Here is a 21358-nt window from a genome sequence, read left to right on the forward strand (position 1 = left end):
GATACCACAAGTTCTCTTCCATAATCTTTAAATCCCTAAGAAGCTCAAGCTCCCAACTTAAGCTATTGGAAATGAGGCGACTGAAGATGACAGATACCACTAGCAGTGACATTCAAAATGCTTAGATATTTCTGGAGCTACTGCTCTAGAAGAAAGTATTCTCTTCTCATCCCAATACCTACTCCTTGATAGAGTACGGTCAAGGTTAATTAAGTTGAAGGGATATCCCAATATTCTCTACTGCTTTCTTTTCTAGAGGATATATATTCTCCAGATAAGGACAGTATGATTCTCTAGTAACAATCATCTACAGCTATACTCCTCTCTAAAGAGCAGTTGCCAAGATTTCTGCCTCCAATCTCCACCTGAGGATTTTAAAATGCTTCAGAGTTTGTTAAGCTGAAGCAATTGTCAACACTGACATAGCATTTCTGTATTATATTGATTGCACAGGTTGCCTCAACTTGAACAGGGTTGGACCAAAGACTGAATAGTGATAAAGAAGCATTATTTTGTTAAACAATTGAGTTGCAAAGATATTTAGCATGGAGCATGGTTCAACCCATTCTTAGATAAGCAGGGGAATTATAGTTGGAATATGTAGCAAAGAAGACATTATTCTCTGTGAGAAATAAAGGTCATTTCCACTTGCACCTAACCAGGACACAAAACACCCTGATTATATCTTTTATCTGCAGTTACCTGATGATATGGCCATTTTGTCCCCAATGCATAAAGATAGGCTTAATTAATTGTTAGTTATACCAGCATTGAAATAGCATTTAACTCTTAATGCTGTTCAAAGTTAGCTTGTAGGTAGGTCAAATCTGTCTGGTTTTGTTATCCATAATTTTTGGAAGGAACTAAGGTGACCGCAGTGATTTGAAACAGAGGCAGTTTAGGCAGATTGAGGCTTGGCAGGACTGAGCAGCAATTTAGTGCTGGTTTATTTCTGCAGTTAAGGATGGCAGAGAGCAGTTTAACTTAGCCCCAGGAAAACGCCCTCAGTGAAGGCAAGAATGCTTCTATTACAGGAGAAAAGATTAAATCCAATTCTCTTAGGGAAATTTCAAAATTAATTGAGTGAATATCAACCATGAATGAATTAAAGGAAGGAACTGACCTTGTTTTGAATTTCCAGTATGTGAAAAAGAAATGTTCTGACAATGTCTATTTCTACTGTAAATAATTCCTGTTAGAAATTGTATTAATGACTACCCACTCTAGGTCCCCCCCCCCGGACAATATATTGCTGCAAACCTCATTTAAAGCCAGTATTTTCTCCTCCTGTCTGCCTTATAAGCTTAGAAGTCTGCTTTTGCTAGCCTCTCCCTCCAGTGACATTTTGTGCAAGGCCGAGAATCCCAATCCAGATGTGGCACCTACTTCTGCCCATTTTCCCTGCCACTGCAGGAGGTACCCTATTGGGTCACACTGGAGCAGCCATTTTCCACAAGTCAGGAGAAGAGTAGCTATTTTCATTTGGGTTAGATAGTGTTCTTCTTCAGCCTCAAATCCAGAGGAAGTTGTGCAGATGCTGCTTCAGCAAAATCTGAACAAGACCCTTCCATCATGGAGCTTGTTTACTCCTTGGGCTTGCCCTGTCTTGACCCTGGAATAGAGGCGAGAGGGGTGTTTTGGGAACAGACAGTCCCCATGGAGAGTGAGGGCTGGAGGTGGAGCAGTGAAAGCAGAGCTCTGAGGAATCCCCTTCAGCTGCACTTACTGGATAACAGCTGCCCTCAGAGCTGGGACAGCAGCCAGATCATTCCCTCCTTCTTTCTAAATTAATTTAATTCGGAGATCATTTACTCTTGGGGCCAGTTGCACAAGTGTTTCCAAAATATAAAGGGCAGCCGCCCATCCATCCGTCTGTCCATCCACCCATCCATGTGATGGAGCAGTCTCCCTTACGAGGTCTTGTAGCCTCTTTCTTGCTTTCCTTTTCGTCATACACTCACAAAGTGGTTCCTTTAGCATTGCTAAAAAGAAAAAGGACAGACTTTACATAGAATTCATATTCTCCCACTTATGTGTAGCAAATAGGACAAAGTGTGAAGGGAAAACGTTTTTTTTCCTCTTTTGAATCTATGGATTTAAGTGTAAATTTTGAAAGGATTTGTTAATTTAAGTAGAATGCCAGACATCTTATCATTGCAAACAGGCAATATGCTTGCTACTAACAGTTGGTAGGCCACAAAAAGCCCCTCCCCTCTCATTTTAGAAACTAAAGCCCTTTTATTTCCAGTCAGCGAAGACTAACTGGAGGCTCACTGGCTAAGTGAGCTCAGTGGCTAAATCACTGAGCTTGTCGATCAGAAAGGTCGGCAGTTCAGCGGTTCGAATCCCTAGTACAGGACTCCTGCGTGAGCAGGGGGTTGGACTAGCTGAACTCCAAGGTATCTTCCAACTCTGTTAACTGCTATTTGGACCATTTCCTTTAAAATAAGACCTCTGCCTACCCAGCCTGGTCCTATCCCACACCAATTTGTCCTGGAAAATAAAAATCCAACGGGAAATTAAAACTCCAGCTCAAATATCAATAGAATAATGCATGTGTGCATGTGGATGCACAAAATATTTTGTCATCGAAGTCAGCTTCCAAAAAAGTAGAGGTAAATGTTTCCCTCTTCAGAGAATGCAGGACTAGAAACTCTCAATCTGTTCACGTCTCATTATTTTTAATACTGAAAGCCCAGTTCCTTGGTCATGCTTTTTTTGTGTTGATCCTCATATCCTTAAAAATGTGTTGTTGTTTTTAAAAAAAATCCTAATATATACTTTGATCAATAAATATCTGCATCAGAAGATTTGGTGTCATTGTCAAGAACACAACCAAAGATTCACCTTGCCTAGCGCCCTAGCTCTAGCAGCTACCAGCAATCCCAGGGAATCTCAGAAGCAGGTGACAAAATTTCCCCGTTTTGATTTCTCATGCTAATTATTCAAAAGGGGAAACTTTCTATACATAGATGCCCAGTTCTTAATTTGGACACAGAATAGCTCTTGTCTGGCCCAACTGTCATTCATGATTTTATCACCTTCTTTCATGTGCCTCAGTGACCGGATGCCAAGGAAGGGCACAACGTTCTTGTGTCTTCAAGAATTGCATAAGGAGGGGATTCATTTCCCTAAATTTCTTCTTAAATGTACCAGACTTGCAGTCAGTTCCCTGTGCATTTGGCCTCTGCTGGTTGGCATCACAATATATATTTTAGGAGGCAATTCAGTAGTTGGTAATATATATGCATTACCAAAGAGGCAGAGAGTGTGTGTTAAATCAAAATCCTTGAATGTCTGCAGGAAATTCTGAGGAGCCTCTGCAGCTCATTGATAACTCTGAATAGTTTATGTTCTTTTTTTCTTTTAAATGTTACTGGCCAAGCAACTTTAGCATCACTTCGGGGATGTAGGAATGTAGTTATTGCCACCTTTCTCCTAGACTAGCCTGGCCTTGAGTTCTCCTCCCTGCCTAGGGAAGCCATGACCTCTCCATCTCCTTGAAGAAGAGAAGGCAATGTAGCAATGGATAGTGCCCAGCAACCAGCTTCGCCTTGTATGGACACTGGCAGGCAGCTGGTGGTGCCTCGGGAATGTGATGAGGCAGGCAAGGAGGGAGAGAGAGAGAGTGAGACACTTAATGCGCTGGTGGAAAAGCGAGCTGGGGTGCATGGGGACATCTAGGGTTACCGTGCCTTGTCAGATGAAAAGGGGACAGGCAAAGGAGAAACTCACACTGGGATGCTGCCTCTGGCTATCTTAGAAGCAGGGCAAAAAAAATCACTTCCACCCCATCTGCATCCTACATTCTTCAATTCTGACATACCCAAAGTATACCCTTGACGATCGTCTGAGGAAAACAGGGTTTTTTGTTCCCCTGCATTTCTGAGCAATATTTATTAGTTTAAGGTCCATATGCAGTGGGTATGAATAGGTAACTGAGCAGTGTCTCATAAACGGCTTTAGTATGGCATAGGTTTGTGTTTGTTAAATAGCTTTGCTGGGAGGAATTCTCTGAGGAGGATAGTAAGGTGAGAGACTGAGGAAACCCGCCTGAACTAACTGTAGGCAAATGACTTCATTTTAAAAAGAAAACCAGGGAACATGTTGAAGGGGAATGGGGTCAAGGGAACTGGAGAATCCCAAAATTATTTCTGATTGAAATAATTGAAATTCCTGCTTCAGAATTTGACCCCAGTAAGAAATTTTTGTAATTAAAGCTACCTTCAGTTCTGTACAAATAATGTTCTTTGTCTTTAGACCAATGTTTCTCAGCCTTAACAATTTTAAGATATGTGGACTTTAACTCCTAAAATTGCTGGTTTGGAAATTCTGGGAACTGAGTCCATGTATCTTAAAACTGCAAAAGTTGAGAAACACTGATCTAGACTGTAAAAAAAAAACACCATTCTGAGGATCCTGGTTAACTGGGGCCATGGTAGCTCAGGCTGTAGAAGCCTGTTATTAAAACACAGCAGCCTGCAATTACTGCAGGTTCAAGCCCGGCCCAAGGTTGACTCAGCCTTCCATCCTTTATAAGGTAGGTAAAATGAGGACCCAGATTGTTGTGGGGGGGCAATAAGTTGACTTTGTAAAAATATACAAATAGAATGAGACTATTGCCTTATACATTGTAAGCCGCCCTGAGTCTTCGGAGAAGGGTGGGATATAAATGTAAAAAAAACCCAAAAAACTGAGTTGTTCGATGGTCTCCTGTCCATAAAGTGTTCACATTTGTCACTGTCTTCTACTGCCCTCCAGTGGATGCCATCACTTTTCTTTCCTTAATATAGAACTGGGTCAATGGATCTCTAGCTTTCTGACCCAAGACATTCTGCTGTCTGAAGCAAAAGATAAGGTAGCTTGCATGCCTTACAAACCATCTGGATTGGAAATTGAATTTCATCTGAGGAGAGTTGTCTACTAAAGCAGACATGTAGCCTGGAATAAAGCTTCTTCTTTGACAGAAAGGAACTGAATATATCATGGCCCGAGACAAACTATTTGTTTTGCCTACAGGAAGGGCTGCCAATAGCTTGGTTCACAGTGGAGGGAAACCTTGTACAACTTCCTTATCTTAGTTCCTAGTGCAACCACTTGTAGGTTGAACAATTGACATCGCATGCTTCATGATGTTGCCATACAATTGTCACACTATAGAAACTATACGTCAGGGATATCAAACTTGCGGCCCATGGGCAGGATGCATCAGGCACGGGCCACACCCACTCCCAATTTAGTGAAGGGAAAAAAGTTGTGATATGTCACACGATGATGATGTGTCATCGTGAGTTTGACACCCCTACTATAGGCCATTTGCACGATAATATGACTGACACAAATTATGGCATTTGCACAATGACATCATGAAGTGAGTGACATGACTGCAACATCTAGTGGACATCTAATAGTCCAAGTGATGGTTTTGCTTATGGTTGGGTTCACATAATACATAAATAGGCTGAAATCTATTTGCTGTGCAAACTCAGTAGGGTTACTTTGTGATTGGACATATACTATATACAAAATCTGGTTAGGGAATTAACCTATCTATAGATTAACCAATCTATAAATTAACTAAATGGATTGGGTTTTTCACAACATGCTAAATCTGAAGGAACAACCTTATGGTTAAAATATTTTATCTGTGTTACTATTAGATTTTTATTTGATCTGGTTAAGTTATGCTAGCCCAGAAAATTGGATGAATTCAGAAAATTGTGGTTTACTTAGCCATGACTTAGCCTATAATCAAAAGCAGGTATTTTTTTTTTTTACATCAAACAATAGTGACTGTTCTATGGCTAAAACTGGAGGTTATTCTTTTTTTGTTCCCCAGTTGGTGACAAAGTTCCAGCTGATATCCGCATCATTTCCATCAAATCCACTACTCTGCGTGTGGACCAGTCTATTCTGACAGGTAAGGAACTTGTACACAATACATTAGCAATAAGTAAATTCTGCCCATAAGATAATGGGGAAGAAAGTAAAATGAAAGGGAGAAAGAGGGAATAACAACAGAGACAATGTTTTTAAATCTCAGCCAGTCAGCAAAGACCTGGATAAGAACTTATATTTTAAACCACTTTGTAAAGGGGGAGGATAGGACTATATAGATATCATAGACTCTATGGATAAATCTGTGGTTGGGAAAACGAGTCTTGGTAAATCATTGATAAAAGAGTAGATTTGGGTATGAGCTATGCCGGTGTTGTTCAACCTTGGTTAGTTAAAGATTAGCTTAATGATTAGATTCAACTCCTAGAATTCACTAGCCAGCTTGTTGGCTGAGGAATTCTGGAATTGAATTCCATATAACTTAAAGTACTCAGGACTAAGAAACAGTGATCTATGCAATATGTAATGCTTGCATTCAGTCAGGCCCTCCTGACCCTCTTGTGTATGAAGCAAGTGGTCTGACTTTTTATATCTCCACCCAGGTGAATCTGTCTCTGTGATCAAACATACTGATCCTGTCCCAGATCCCCGGGCTGTAAATCAGGACAAGAAAAACATGCTGTTTTCTGTGAGTATTATTGGCGTGGCTGAAGATGTAAAATCTCCTGATGCATCTTTTTATCCCTGATCCAAATAGTACATGGCAGGGATATTAATGGGACATTAAACACCATATTCCGATTGTCTTTATTTGATAACACAGGGGGATAAAGAAGAATGTCTATGGATTCTCTCAGTCACTCAGGTCATGGTTGCCCCAAAATGCTTTTTCAAAAGGCAAGTGGACTTTGTTTTTCCCCCGAAGATATTTTGCTTCTCATCCAAGAAGCTTATTTATCTCAGAGCTGAAGAAGTTTCTTGGATGAGAAATAAAACATCTTCCAGGAAAAAAACAAAAACAAAGTCCAGATGCCTTTTGAAAAAGCACTTTTGAGACAATCAGATAACATCATTTTATTTGCTTTCCCCTGCTCTCTCAAGCAACAATGCAAATTGGCTGATATTACATCACACTTTTATTTCACCTATAGGTAACTGGGGAGATCAGGGCAAAATGACAAGTTTGTAAATTCCGTAATTTTATGCTTCCTGTTAATAACATATGACTGTCAGAAATTTTGATATAATATAGCCAAAAATTTGAATATGATTGCAAGTCAGATACAACTAGGGACACATGGCAAGCATAAAGTAATCAAATTATTGACTATATGCCATCAATCAGTATTGATTCTGTGTGGACCACACAGAAAGATTTTATCCAAGATGATCAGTCCCCAAAGATCTGTCCTTCAGGTCCTCCAATGATTCAGTAATCTCTGCTGTACCTGAATCTGCTGATCATCCTTTTTCTTTTTCCTTTTATCTTTGCAAGAACTAATAATGCAAATTTTAAGGAGATGTGCTGTTATTTGCTTATTTTTGCTTCTTCATTAAGAATTTAGCAGTGTACTAAAACCTCATCCCAGAAGGTGTGCACATAGTTCTTGGAATGGGTGATAGGACGGGAGTTTTGTGGCTTCCATGATCTCTAGCAGAAGTAATTTCAACGATTTCCAAAACCAATGGCCCTCAACCTTTTGGGGACCAGGGACTGGTTCTGTGGAGAGATGTTTTTCTGTGGACCAGAGAGAGCATGATTTTGTGTGCTGCCTGCATCCAGCAGATGTATGCGCGGCCCGGTTTCTGGCATACCATGACCCGGTACCGATCCATGGACTGGGGGTTGGGGACCCTTGTCCTAAACAATAGTTCCAGCTTTTTTTTTTAACATGAACATGCTATATATGTAACACAGACATGTCCTTTACTGCCATGAGGACTGGAGACTTTGGATTTTTAAGAAAGGAAACAACGTAGTTATGCAAGATTGTACATAGCCATACTTACAGCCTTCTTTTTCTAAAATAACTTAGTTTTGCCCACCCATTATATACTGAGTGCCACTTTCCTTTGCTGATTTTAACCCATCTTATTCTTATTCCTCTTCATCTTCAAACCCACTCCAGGGTACCAACATTGGTGCCGGCAAAGCTATTGGCATCGTCATCGCCACAGGTGTGAGCACTGAAATTGGTAAGATCCGCGATGAAATGGCGGCCACAGAGCAAGAGAAGACGCCATTACAGCAGAAACTAGATGAGTTTGGTGAGCAGCTGTCCAAAGTCATTTCCCTCATCTGTGTGGCTGTCTGGCTCATCAACATTGGGCATTTCAATGACCCCATACATGGCGGCTCCTGGATCCGCGGCGCCATCTACTACTTCAAGATTGCTGTTGCCCTCGCTGTGGCTGCCATCCCAGAAGGTCAGTTGAGGCCATTCCAGGTTCCCACAATCACCTGTCCAGGCGTAATGAATGCCGGCAAATTTCTTTCTTTTTTTAAATAGCTTTTGCTGCCATCATATTTTTGTGCTTTCATTTTCTTCTGCACGGAACACATGGTGCACTGAACTCTGGAAAGGGTCTGAAGGAGTTGGAGTCCAGCCCTTTAGATATTAACCCAAACTCTCGCAAAGCCTTCACTTATCTGTGACAGGATTTACACTTCGTGCAAACTCTCATTGTTTCATGTTGGCTTGTTGAAAAAAACCCTGCTGTACTCTAGTTATATACATAATGCTAAGCTATAATAGAATAGAATAGAATAGAATAGAATAGAATAGAATAGAATTTTATTGGCCAAGTGTGATTGGACACACAAGGAATTTGTCTTGGTGCATATGCTCTCAGTGTACATAAAAGAAAAGGTACGTTCATCAAGGTACAACATTTACAACACAATTGATGATCAATATATCAATATAAATCATAAGGATTGCCAGCAACAAGTTATAGTCATACAGTCATAAGTGGAAAGAGATTGGTGATGGGAACTATGAAACGATTAATAGTAGTGCAGATTCAGTAAATAGTCTGACAGTGTTGAGGGAATTATTTGTTTAGCAGAGTGATGGCCTTCGGGAAAAAACTGTTCTTGTGTCTAGTTGTTCTGGTGTGCAGTGCTCTATAGCGTCGTTTTGAGGGTAGGAGTTGAAACAGTTTATGTCCAGGATGCGAGGGATCTGCAAATATTTTCACGGCCCTCTTCTTGATTCGTGCAGTATACAGGTCCTCAATGGAAGGCAGGTTGGTAGCAATTATTTTTTCTGCAGTTCTAATTATCCACTGAAGTCTGTGTTTTTCTTGTTGGGTTGCAGAACCGAACCAGACAGTTATAGAGGTGCAAATGACAGACTCAATAATTCCTCTGTAGAATTGGATCAGCAGCTCACAACACTGTTTTACAAATTTAGCTGGTTGAATTTATAATATACACGTAGTCCTTGATTTACAACAGTTCACTTAATAATTGTTCAAAGTTACAACCAGACTGAAAAAAGTGAAATGACCATTTTTCACATTTATGACTGTTGCAGCATCCCCATGGTCAAAATTCAGATGCTTGGCAACTGACTCATACTTATGACAGTTGCAGTGTCACTGGGTCGGGGGATTACCTTTTGCAAGCAAAGTCAGTGGGGAAGCCAGATGCATTTAGCTGCAGTGATTCACTTAACAACAGTGGCAAACATGGTGGTAAAATGGGGCAAAACTGACTTAATCAATGTCTCACTTAGCAACAGAAACATTGGGCTCAATTGTGGTCATAAATCAAAGACTACCTATAATCACATTAAGTCAAAAACAAAACATCAGGTTTAAATGTGTCACTTTTCTTAGCATTGCTATGTATATCCTATATCCTACCTGATTTTATTTAATCTTTTTTTAAACTGAAGGTCATGTAATCTCTTTTTGCGACTTTCTGACAAGTATAGTCAATGAGCATGCCAGATTCACTTAATAACCATGTAACTAACTTAACAACTGTGGCAAGTAAGGTCACAAAATGAGACAAACTGCACTTAACACATCTCACTCAGCAACAAAAATTTGGGGCTCACTTGTGGTCACAAGGCAGGGACTACCAGTAGAAAAACCAAATCAACCAAGATAGCACAGAGCATCCTAGAGGTGAAAGGAGTTACAATCATCTTGCAGATTTGCTTTTTGGTACTTTGGTTTGTTCTAACTACCCAGGCCCACCCTGGTAGTCATTTTGGGAGACTGGCAGAGAGGAGGGTGTTTCTTAAAATGCAAATGTGTCTACCTGCCTCCCCCTCCCACCCCCAAAATGCTAGATTTTCTGGTGATGACTACATTAATGTTGTATCTCTTTGGCATTTGAACACAGAGAACAGAATTAAGATCTTTTTTCCAGTCCTTCTACTACAATGTTGTCACTCTGAGATTTTAGAGATTGTTCAGATCCAAAATATTTCCTATACTATTGGGCTATGACACACTGTTATATTTCTCATTAAGCCCTTAGCATTCTTTGTTGCAAATCGGAATCTAATAATCTGAGTTTCTCAATGATATCTGAAAAAGAAGTAGACTTATGGGTAAAGGTAGAGGTTCCCCTCGCACATATATGCTAGTCATTCCCAACTCTAGGGGGTGATGCTCACCTCCGTTTCCAAGCTGATGAGACAGCGCTGTCCAAAGACGTCTCCGTGGTCATGTGGCCGGCATAACTAAATGCCAGAGGCACACGGAACGCTGTTACCTTCCCACCAAAGGTGGTCCCTATTTTTTTACTTGCATTTTTTACGTGATTTCAGACTGCTAGGTTGGCAGAAGCTGGGACAAGTAATGGGATCTCACCCTGTTACGTGGCACTAGGGATTGGAACCGCTGAACTGCTGACCTTTTGATTGACAAGCTCAGCATCCTAGCCACTGAGCCACCACATCCCTTACTTATGGGTAGTAAGGGCCAAAAAGGGTCAGCCGAGTGGATTTGTTTGAATGTGACATGAATTCCCCAAGCTTATCTTTTTGCTCCTTCCTTTTCTTCCTCCTCAGGCCTTCCCGCTGTCATCACGACCTGTCTAGCTCTGGGGACTCGCCGTATGGCCAAGAAAAATGCCATTGTCAGAAGCCTGCCCTCAGTGGAGACCTTGGGCTGCACCTCCGTCATCTGTTCCGACAAAACTGGCACCCTGACTACCAACCAAATGTCGGTTTGCAAGGTGAGTTGAAAGTGGATGCCAGCACTTTTCTCATTTAGAGTCTCTCTTTTGGGCACCTCATCTTCATTCTTACTGAAATCCCCTTCCTTCCTTCCTTCCTTCCTTCCTTCCTTCCTTCCTTCCTTCCTTCCTTCCTTCCTTCCTTCCTTCCTTCCTTCCTTCCTTCCTCTCTTTCTCTAGATGTTTGTTGTGGACAAAATAGAGGGAGATTTTTGTGCCTTGAATGAATTCAGTATCACTGGTTCCACCTACGCCCCCGAAGGAGAAGTGTAAGTACAAATGTGAACTCTAAACAAAGCCAAATTTTAAACCTGATAGCCTAAGCCTGTATGTCTCTCTCTCTCTCTCTCTCTCTCTCTGTGTATATATATATAAGTATTGGCTTTGGTTTTTATATATATATAATGAAATGATACCTCCCGCCTACCAGCCATTTGGAAACCCGCCCTTATTGACAAATGAGTCCCTAACACGAGGAATGACACCAGACCCACACTCACGAGGTCCATACAGGATGTCACCACCACACATCCACCCAGAAAGCAGACCCAAACCCACACTGATCAGGAAGCACGACCAAGGACCAGAAGCCAGACCGCAGCTGCAACATTAGCCATTTCAAACCCCTTCAATCCATACATACAGCAGACAGACACCCACTATGAAGATGTAGCACGACCACAAACACGAAGCCAAACAACAGCAATGCAGCTCACCAGCTCAAATCCCCCTGCAACTCAGACTAATCTGAACACAACCAAGCCCCCACCAACACAGGACACACCCCCATCCAATCAGAGCACAAAAAAACCCCCATCCAATCAGAGCACAGCCAAGCTCCCACCCAATCAGTTCAAACCCCCACTAGCAGTTAAAAAGGAAGAAACAGCTGCAATCACACATTGCTCCCAGAAGCACGAAGCTGAAGCCTGAAGATGACGAATGAGACTTCGTCGAAACGTCACCAAGACACTTCCAATTTTACATGGGAGAAAACCCGAATAACCAAAGACCTACATATATATATATATACCAAAGCCAATACTTCAACTTTTACATTATGCTAAATAACATTTTGCTTCAACTATGGTTTTCTTAAGTTGAAATGATTGGACTCACCAATACATAATTTATGGGTTATTATGGTTTGAAATTATAATGGCTAGTTTCACACAAAATACTAGATCAAAACTAAATAAATCATATTCTGCCTTAATATGGTATTTATTCTTCCAGAAATTCCAGATGCTTTGATTTCTTAGCTGTTGTTTTGCTTCTCCCATAATTCAAAGAAACAATCTATGCTCCTTCCAATTGTACATCTTGGCCACTACTAAACTAAGCAATGCCATGGGCATCCTATCCCAGTGCCCAGGGGCTATGAGAATGGGAAGCAACAGGTTCAGCCAAATTCTGGCAAGACTGAGTGGCTTTGAGTTTAGGGCACTGTCAGTTCCAGGACTTTGCTATCCTTGGTGCTAGATAGGGTGTGCTGTCCCTGAGCAAAATCTGGCATCCTCCTGGACTCACAATTTGCTTAATAACTTGGTGGCATTCATGGCTAGGAGGGCCTTTGTACAGGTTTGTGTTATGTGCTAGTTGAGTCTTTTCCTGGATGGGGTGGGGGAGCTCTGCTCACTGTCATTCATGCCCTAGTCACTTTCCAATTGGAGCATTGTAATGCACTCAACATGGGGCTGACCTTGAAAAGTATCCAGAAGCTTCAGCTGGTGCAAAATATAAATGTGGGCAGTGAGGGACACACAGGATGGACTTTGTAATACTCGAAACATGGTTTCTGTAGTACTGTTGCACTGGCTAACTAAAATGGGTTTTCCACCAGCAATTACATATGTTTCTAGAATAGGATGTCCTTCACAGGCTGTACTGGTTGCCAGTTTGCTTCTGGGTCTGATTCAAGGTGCTGGTTTTGACCTTTATAGCCTTTCCTTGCATAGGACTGGGTTATTTGAAGGACCGCCATTTCCCAAATACATCTGCCCATCCCGTAAAATCTGGCAGAAGAGGCATGCTGTGGGCTCCATCTGTTAGTGGGCATGAGGAGACAGGGCTTCTCTGCTGGGGTACCTGCCTTCTGGAACATTATTCACCCCTGAACTGAAGTCAGCTCTATCCTTACTTATTTTTCAGAAGTCTCTTAAGGTCTAGCTGTGTCATTATCTCTGCAGGGGACCCCCTTACTAATCTAATAGCTTATGTGCCTCATGTTTAAATAATGACCGTTTCTAACATGTTTATTGCTTTATCTTCTTCTTGTATGCTGCCAGAGTCACTTTTTGTGGGTGGCCATATACATGGGTTACATAAATAAAACAAATACATTTTTAAAAACTTTTTTGCACATGCAGATTTAAGAATGACAAACAAGTCAAAACTGGACAATATGATGGTCTCGTTGAACTGGCCACAATTTGTGCCCTTTGCAATGATTCTTCGCTGGATTTCAACGAGGTGAATGTTTCTCTTTGCCTTCATCATCCACTTCTCACCAATTGTTCATTAAGAGATATATGTGGCCCCTTTCACCAAAACTTCTAAATAAAACAAAACCAACTAATTCATCATTAAACTAATAAAACCAGAAGCAAAAAAAAAATGAAATTAAAAAAAAAGTCTTTGGAGTCTAAAAACTCTTAAAAGATTTTGACCTTGCATTCAGAGGAATCATACATAGTACTGGACAATGTTCTAGCGGGAATAGATTTCAAAATTCTCTAATTTCCTTCTCCAAGTTAGAGTTGGCAGGTTCATTGGAGCTGAGAAAATGACTGTTAAACCTTAAATTTAGGGACGTCTGCAATAAAAGGAGGTCCAAACTTCCTCCTCCTTTTTGTATTTCTGGAGATGTGGTCAGACATTGAGGGCAAAGGACTTACAAAATTCATTGCAGGGCTGATAAAATTGTGCTACTTGCACCAGCAGTCATTATTTTAGGCAATTAAGACAGAGAGCCAGTTTAGTCTATTTCTTAAAGGTAGTGGTCTAGAAACCAGGAAACCAGGAATTCTAATCCTACCTTAGATACAAAGCAGGGGTGAAATCCAGCAGGTTCTGGCAGGTTCTGGAGAACTGGTAGCGGAAATTTTGAGTAATTCAGAGAACCGGCAAATACCATCTCTGGCTGGCCCCAGAGTGGGGTGGGAATGGAGATTTTGCAATATCCTTCCCCCAGGAGTGGGGAGGGAATGGAGATTTTGCAGTATCCTTCCCCTGCCACGCCCACCAAGCCACGCCCACCAAGCCACACCACACCCACCAAGCCACGCCCACAGAACCGGTAGTAAAAAAATTTGGATTTCACCACTGATACAAAGCCACCTGGGTGGCTTAGAGCCAGTCTTTGCCTTAGGAAGAAGACAACAGGAAATCACTTCTGAAAAAGTCTCCAAATATCTGGCTGGACTTATCCATGTACAGTAGTTGCCAGGAGTAAAGACTAATTTGAAGGCACAAACAGCAGCAACAATATCAGAGACTAGTTATAAGCCTGCAAAACAGCCCTGAGAATGATAAGTGGTAGAGCAGACTAGAAAACCAAATGAATGCTAATTTCTTTTATTATATAGTCACAGTAATAGAACATTGCGAGTCTGAATACTCTCTTCCCCAACCCTCTCTTTTTCTTCGTGAGAATTAGGGACGGTCAAGTCTGAGATGTTTTCTTAAATTATATTAAATCAATCATTCTTGCTCCCAATCGTACTGCCCTTCCGCAAAGCTGAATCTTGAGACCGGTAATATGCCCCAAGCATTTCATGATCACAGTTTGGTACACCTAAATCATATCTCTGATTCTTCCCTTTCCCAGTCCAAAGGTGTATATGAGAAGGTTGGTGAGGCCACTGAAACTGCCCTTACCTGCTTGGTTGAAAAGATGAATGTCTTCAACACAGATGTACGAAATCTCAGCAAGGTGGACCGTGCCAATGCCTGCAACTCAGTAAGTACATGTTTCTTCCAGGAACTGACTCTCAATAGAGTGCCAGGCACCAAGACCGCCATGATTAGCTTCTCAAAGTAGTTTCTTTGTTGTTCACGTATAGGCAGAATCTTGCCAGATTAAAGCACACTCTGTGTTACTATCAGATAAATAGTGTGAAGATTTAGGGAGGATTCCTTCTCCGATCTCTTTCTTCATACCAATGACTCAATGGTCTTCACTCCTTCTTCCTGCAACTTAGTGCCAGATTCTACCATATAAAGTCCTATATTGCTTGGTCACTAGGTGGTGCCATGTCCACCTCCACGGTAAAATTCATGCAATTTGTTTTCACAATATTCATTGTTTATACTGAAGCTTTCAATATTCCCCCAGGGTCTGCTGTGGAACAGGTTTGGAATGCAGAGGCACTTATTCAGCGGCGCACAGGAGGAACACAATAGTAGAAATGTGTTTATGTTAGGGGCATGCTGTGGGGCAAAACAGGGAGTTGATTATCTGGAGCTATAACTCATCCAAGTACTATTTCTCCCCCCTTTTTTGTAATTTGCCAATTCTGCCTTGTAACGGACATCACTGGAGTAGGTTTGATGAACTAAATTATAGTCTGTGAAAGATGATGCTATAATAAATCTATTTATTTATTTATTTATTGTTTGTTTGTTTATTATTCATTCTCTACAGCCATCCACCTCAATCAATAATTCTGAGTGGTTTACAATTCCAAATTATTAGTGGCTTAATTATTACCACTGGCCTTTTGCTATTTTAGCGGCTGTAGACTTACATAGCATCACCTGGAAGCGGATATTTAATTAAATAGCCTGTTTTGCTTGTTGTGGTACTGAAAAATCTATTTGTTTTCTTGCAATCTTAAGATCCATCCTCTGATGGCCTTCTCCAGGTGTATTTCGGTCTCTTTGGAGGCTCAAAATGGATGATTATTCTCACATTATCTATCTTCTATGTTGGGCTAATATTGGAAACCAAGCCTAGTATATTTGGAGGATCAATTGTTTGGATTCATCTCATACATTTGCTGTGGTTCTTTGTGGAAGCAAAGTAAGGTTTTTTTCTCCCTCTGCTTTGAATTTCAGGTGATCAAACAACTCATGAAGAAGGAATTCACCCTGGAGTTCTCTCGTGACAGGAAGTCCATGTCTGTCTATTGCTCTCCAGCCAAAGCTTCTAGGGCTGCTGTTGGTAACAAGATGTTTATCAAGGTTGGTAGCGCACTTCTCTGTGGCCCGTCTCAGTGACCCACAAAGGGGAGGAGGAATTCATTCTCCGCCTCTATTCTAAGCTTAATTATTTTTTTCTAGCTGACTTTCCCAGAGATAGCCCTTGACTTACAACCATCAGTTTAGTGACTGTTCAAAGTTACAGTGGCACTGAAAAAAGTGACTTACAACCTTTTTCACACTTATGACCGTTGCAGCATACCCCTTGGTCACGTGATCAGAATTTGGATGCTTGGCAACTGGTTCACATTTATGGCAGTTGTAGTGTCCCAAAGTCGTGTGATCACGTTTTGCGTCCTTCTGACAAGCAAAGTCAATGGGGAAGCCAGATTCACTTAACAGCCATGTTATTAACTTAACGATAGCAGTGATTCGGTGAACAATGGTGGCAAGAAAGGTTGTAAAATGGGACAAAACCTACTTAACAACTGCCTTGCTCAGCAACAGAAATTTTGCGCTCAATTGTGGTTATAAGTTGAAGACTACCTGATATATACAAATGGTAAGTGTTCAGATGGAACTTAGCTTGGCATCCAGCTTAGCCTGGAATCTTTTCATGGGCCATCATATCAGGGAGAAGACGAGGTCCTTGATTCTTTTTTGCAGCTAGTTTTGTTCTTATTTTGTAAGTTTTCTCCTATTGGAGGAAAAGGGGGAAATAATGGATAGACTTTCAGTTATCTGAACCTCTTTCAGCAGCCATACAGTTCAGCGATGGACATTCAGATTACTATATTTACGACTTACTCTTCCGCATAAAGGAAAGAGAACTTCTATGCTAAAGTTTTATGATCTTATCCAGACACTTACGTAGTCACGTTGCTTGCTATTCTATCCACTTTCTCCACGAATGACCATGCTTGTTACTTTTATTGTGTCTTCACAGGGTGCCCCCGAGGGTGTGATTGATCGTTGTAACTATGTTCGTGTGGGCACCACACGCGTTCCCCTTACTGCCACTGTTAAGGACCACATATTGGGAGTCATCAAAGAGTGGGGCACAGGACGGGATACCCTCCGTTGCTTGGCATTGGCCACTCGTGACACCCCACCAAAGAAAGAAGACATGTATTTAGAAGATTCCACCAGATTTATTGATTATGAGGTAAAGCTTGCCAGTAGTGGTAGATTATTAATGAAAGCTATAGAGCTGGGGTATCCAATCTTGGCAACTTTAAGACTTGTGGATTTCAATTCCAAGAATTGAAGTCCACAAATCTTAAAGTCACCACGGTTGGATACAACATTTTTCTGATATTCTAAATACTGTTTACTTTGAAGATTATGTGTGCATTTTAGCCTAAATTACTATATCATCTTAAAATGTACTTACTGAGCTTAAAATATAGCATACTGCCCTGAAATGCTGTTTAATTTAGTTTCTTCTTTTCTTTTGTAAGAGACCCCTCCCCTGAAAGCTGATCTGAGAGTTTTCAAAAGGTAGCAAAAACTCCCAGGTCAGCTTCCAGGGGCAGGGATCTCTCATGAAAGAAATGATGAAACTGAATCAAACAGTATTTTCAGGGCAGTATGAAATATAAAGCTCAGTAAATACATGTTAAGATAATATAGCAATTTAAATTTATGGATTATCATTAAATTTTTCACATATGCAAGTGTGCATAAAGGGAAATGCATGCTTTGCAGCTGGAAAAAAAACACCTTGATTGACTTTAGATACTTTATAGCTTGATTATGGAGTGTGGGAATGGCCTGTGTCCATGATCTTTAAAGTTACACCAAAGTCCTGGTGGCAAAAATGGAAGGCAATTGTTTTATGTTTAGTCACATAAGAGCAATTCCTTCATCTCAACCTCTGCTTTCTTGAGAACTCTAAAGGACAACAGGCCAAGCCACATGTTGGACATATAAACAAGATTGTATGTTAAGCCATGGTGTGTTTAACCATAGTTTACTGAATAAATCACCATTACCTAGTTCATGCAAGCCACTGAACTATACATCCTGTTTTTGAAGTCACACTAGGTGATATAAGGCACCAAAATAAAAATCAGCATTGACATTCTGGTTCAGTGCATTGTATGAACAATAAGGCGAGAACTTATTGTACTTTTCTCTGTTCCTAGTTTATCTCCTGTTAATTCTTCTCTGTTTTATTTTCTCTATTTCTTCTCCAAGAAACTTGAGTTAGCATATAAAACTCTTCCTCCTCCTATATGCACAAGTGAGCTGTAATTTAGGTTAGTCTGGGAGAAGCTTCCCATCATCAGAGACTTTGTCTCTGTGGAGATTTTGATCCCATTCTCCCCTCAAGCCACCATATTATAATAGATCTATTCAATGAAAAGTTTTATTTATTAATTACTTTAGCTTCTAAATTTCTCCATATTCAAAGAAACTCAATAGCTTACAAATGACAACATAAATTATACTATTAAAAGATCAATAAAATAAATCACAAGGCTGTGATGTGTCACCATTTGGGTTACAAAAATCCATGTTTTCATAACTCTTTGAAAAAGTGATCAGAGAATTCAGCTTGAACCTTTATTTATCTTAATTGCAAACATTCCCGCCTCTGACATGGTATAAACTTGATATAAAGACCAGATGGAAGTTATCTAGTGAAAGGATGTATGGGCTAGTAGATTCCACAGTCCGGCTTGTAATTTTTTTTCTGACCTTTGCAGACTGACCTGACTTTTGTGGGCTGCGTAGGAATGTTGGATCCCCCCCGCAAAGAAGTCTCTGGATCCATTGAACTGTGCCGTGAAGCTGGCATCCGCGTCATCATGATCACCGGCGACAACAAAGGTACCGCTATTGCCATCTGTCGCCGCATCGGCATCTTCGAGGAAAATGAAGAAGTGACTGGCAGAGCCTACACTGGCCGGGAGTTTGACGACTTGCCCGCTGCTGAGCAACGGGAAGCCTGCAAAAGAGCTTGCTGCTTTGCACGGGTTGAGCCCACACACAAGTCAAAGATCGTGGAGTTCCTGCAGAGCTTCGATGAGATCACTGCCATGGTGAATAGACGGGAATATATGTGGGCAGGGAATGAGTGGTGGCGTGGCTTAGAGGTGGAGCTCTCGGCTCACAATCAGGAGACTGTGAGTTCAGTCCTACATAGAGGCAGATATTTCTCTCTGGGCACAGTGAGACTATATCTGCTGAACAAAACTCCCAATTGGTGATAAGAAGGGCATCCGGCCATTAAGCACTCTCCTAACTCCATTCAGTTGCCCAGACTCCACCACACAAGGGATTATGGGGTTGATAAAAGATTATGATGATATATGGGCAAGGAACTACCCCCACCATTAGTTCTGGATGACTGAATGGTCACTAGGGAAATTTATTACAGGTAGTCCCTCGATTTATGACCCAACTGGAATTTCTGTTGTTCAGTAAGGTGGCTGTTCAGTGAGTTTCTCCTGATTTTATGAACTTTGTTGCCATGGTTAAGTGAATCACTACGGTAGTTCATTGAATTACATGGACATTAAATGAATCCTTCTTCCCCCATTGATTTTGCTTGTTGGAAGTTGCAAACAGTGATCATAATCTTTCTATGTTTCCCCCTTTTCACTCGCTTGATCTGAGGATTAATTAACAAAAGAGGGCCATGTCTTCTTCTTGTACCAAACTTTTAAAAATACATACAGAGGCAAACCATTGGACACTCCAAAGAATCAGGAATCAAATAAAACTAAATTAAATTAAACTTTAAAATAAATGATAAAATAATAAAAATAACAGAAACCTGCTACTTTTAACAAGAGCTTTGAAGGAGCATGATGTCATTAGGAAGCATCAGGGAACATTTCAGGGATCCCCTTCAGGAATTGCTCGCTGTTGGATGAAATATCCATCTGGTTTAGTTACAAGCGGGAGGAAGACACTGGAAACATGGAGGCTGATTGGAAAGATGGTTTAATGATAAAGCAGAACCACCAAGCACATGGTTCTCTGGTGCAGCTGAACACATGGAGTTGAGAGTGAGGGGTATTTGTATATTCTTTTGGGCTTTGAACTTGAGCTTCCTGTTCCTGTGCAAGAACATGTATTCCATTGGCTGTTGTCAGACTCCCATGGTGCTATGTACAAATCCTAGGAGTTTGTCTGAGCCCAGCTTGGTTGAAGTTTGGCTGATGCAATGTCCTTAGGAGATTATTCTATATAGTGAGCTCTGCTGCTAGTGGGTTATGGACACCTATTATGTTCTGGAGGGTCATGTCTTAATCCCATCACCCTGAGGGTTGAGGGTCTTTTGTTTTGTATATAGGCTGGCCCAATCTTTAATGGGCACAAAATATCTGCTGGGAGGAGGGAGATGAGGCTCTGAGTTTCTGTCTGCCTTAAGATTCTTTAAGATTTCTCTGTCAGGGCAGAGGTGGGTTCTACTTACCTTTACTTACCGTTCACAACCAGTTCACAACGGGACTGCGTGCATATACAGAAACTTCCTGATGATGGGCAGAGCCTCCTGCCCGGTTTTACTACCGGTTCTTGCGAACTGGGGGCAACCTACTACTGTTTTAGGGGAAATATTTTATCCTGCCTTTTTAAATATTTCTCAAAATATTTCATTCTTCTAGGAGAGGGGTAGCTTCCCATAGCACTTAAGATACTTTTAATGTCCTCTTTTCTGTTCTTTTCTGAAATGGAGGACCATCTAATGATGCAATCACGTCCCTCATCAAGGAGGATTGTTCAGTTTTGGAACCTGGAGGTTTTCAATATTTATTTCTTTATATCTCAGTTAACTATTTCCTTCCTCCCCTCCTCTCTCTTTCTGTCTCTTGATAGACTGGTGATGGTGTCAATGATGCCCCGGCTCTGAAGAAAGCCGAAATTGGGATTGCCATGGGCTCTGGCACTGCAGTGGCCAAGACTGCCTCTGAAATGGTGTTGGCCGATGATAACTTCTCCACTATTGTGGCTGCAGTGGAGGAAGGCCGGGCCATCTACAACAACATGAAACAATTCATTCGCTACCTCATCTCCTCTAACGTGGGTGAGGTTGTCTGGTAAGGGGCTTTGCACGCTGTCATCTGGCCAGCTTCATAGCTAAACCAGGTTGTATGGAAATGGTTTTGCAGCAGGAAAAATCAATGCCAAGTAACTACGTCGGGGAGATTTGTGTTCCCCCTCACAAGT

General features: G+C 41.2%; 1 protein-coding gene across 1 annotated transcript in view; it reads left to right on the forward strand.

Annotated features, from left to right (window-relative positions):
• The window catches only part of ATP2A1 (ATPase sarcoplasmic/endoplasmic reticulum Ca2+ transporting 1), a 34630-nt gene that overhangs the window by 7414 nt on the left and 5858 nt on the right, over positions 1–21358 (forward strand). The window contains exons 6-16 of the mRNA XM_058180732.1: positions 5840–5920; positions 6441–6526; positions 7968–8265; positions 10869–11035; positions 11216–11304; positions 13405–13507; positions 14865–14996; positions 16094–16219; positions 17124–17342; positions 18889–19224; positions 21008–21228. Of these exons, the coding sequence (XP_058036715.1) occupies positions 5840–5920; positions 6441–6526; positions 7968–8265; positions 10869–11035; positions 11216–11304; positions 13405–13507; positions 14865–14996; positions 16094–16219; positions 17124–17342; positions 18889–19224; positions 21008–21228 (1858 nt within the window). The remainder of the gene's footprint in view (positions 1–5839; positions 5921–6440; positions 6527–7967; positions 8266–10868; positions 11036–11215; positions 11305–13404; positions 13508–14864; positions 14997–16093; positions 16220–17123; positions 17343–18888; positions 19225–21007; positions 21229–21358) is intronic.

This window comes from Ahaetulla prasina, chromosome 4, assembly GCF_028640845.1.
Source record: "Ahaetulla prasina isolate Xishuangbanna chromosome 4, ASM2864084v1, whole genome shotgun sequence".
NCBI lineage: Eukaryota > Metazoa > Chordata > Lepidosauria > Squamata > Colubridae > Ahaetulla > Ahaetulla prasina.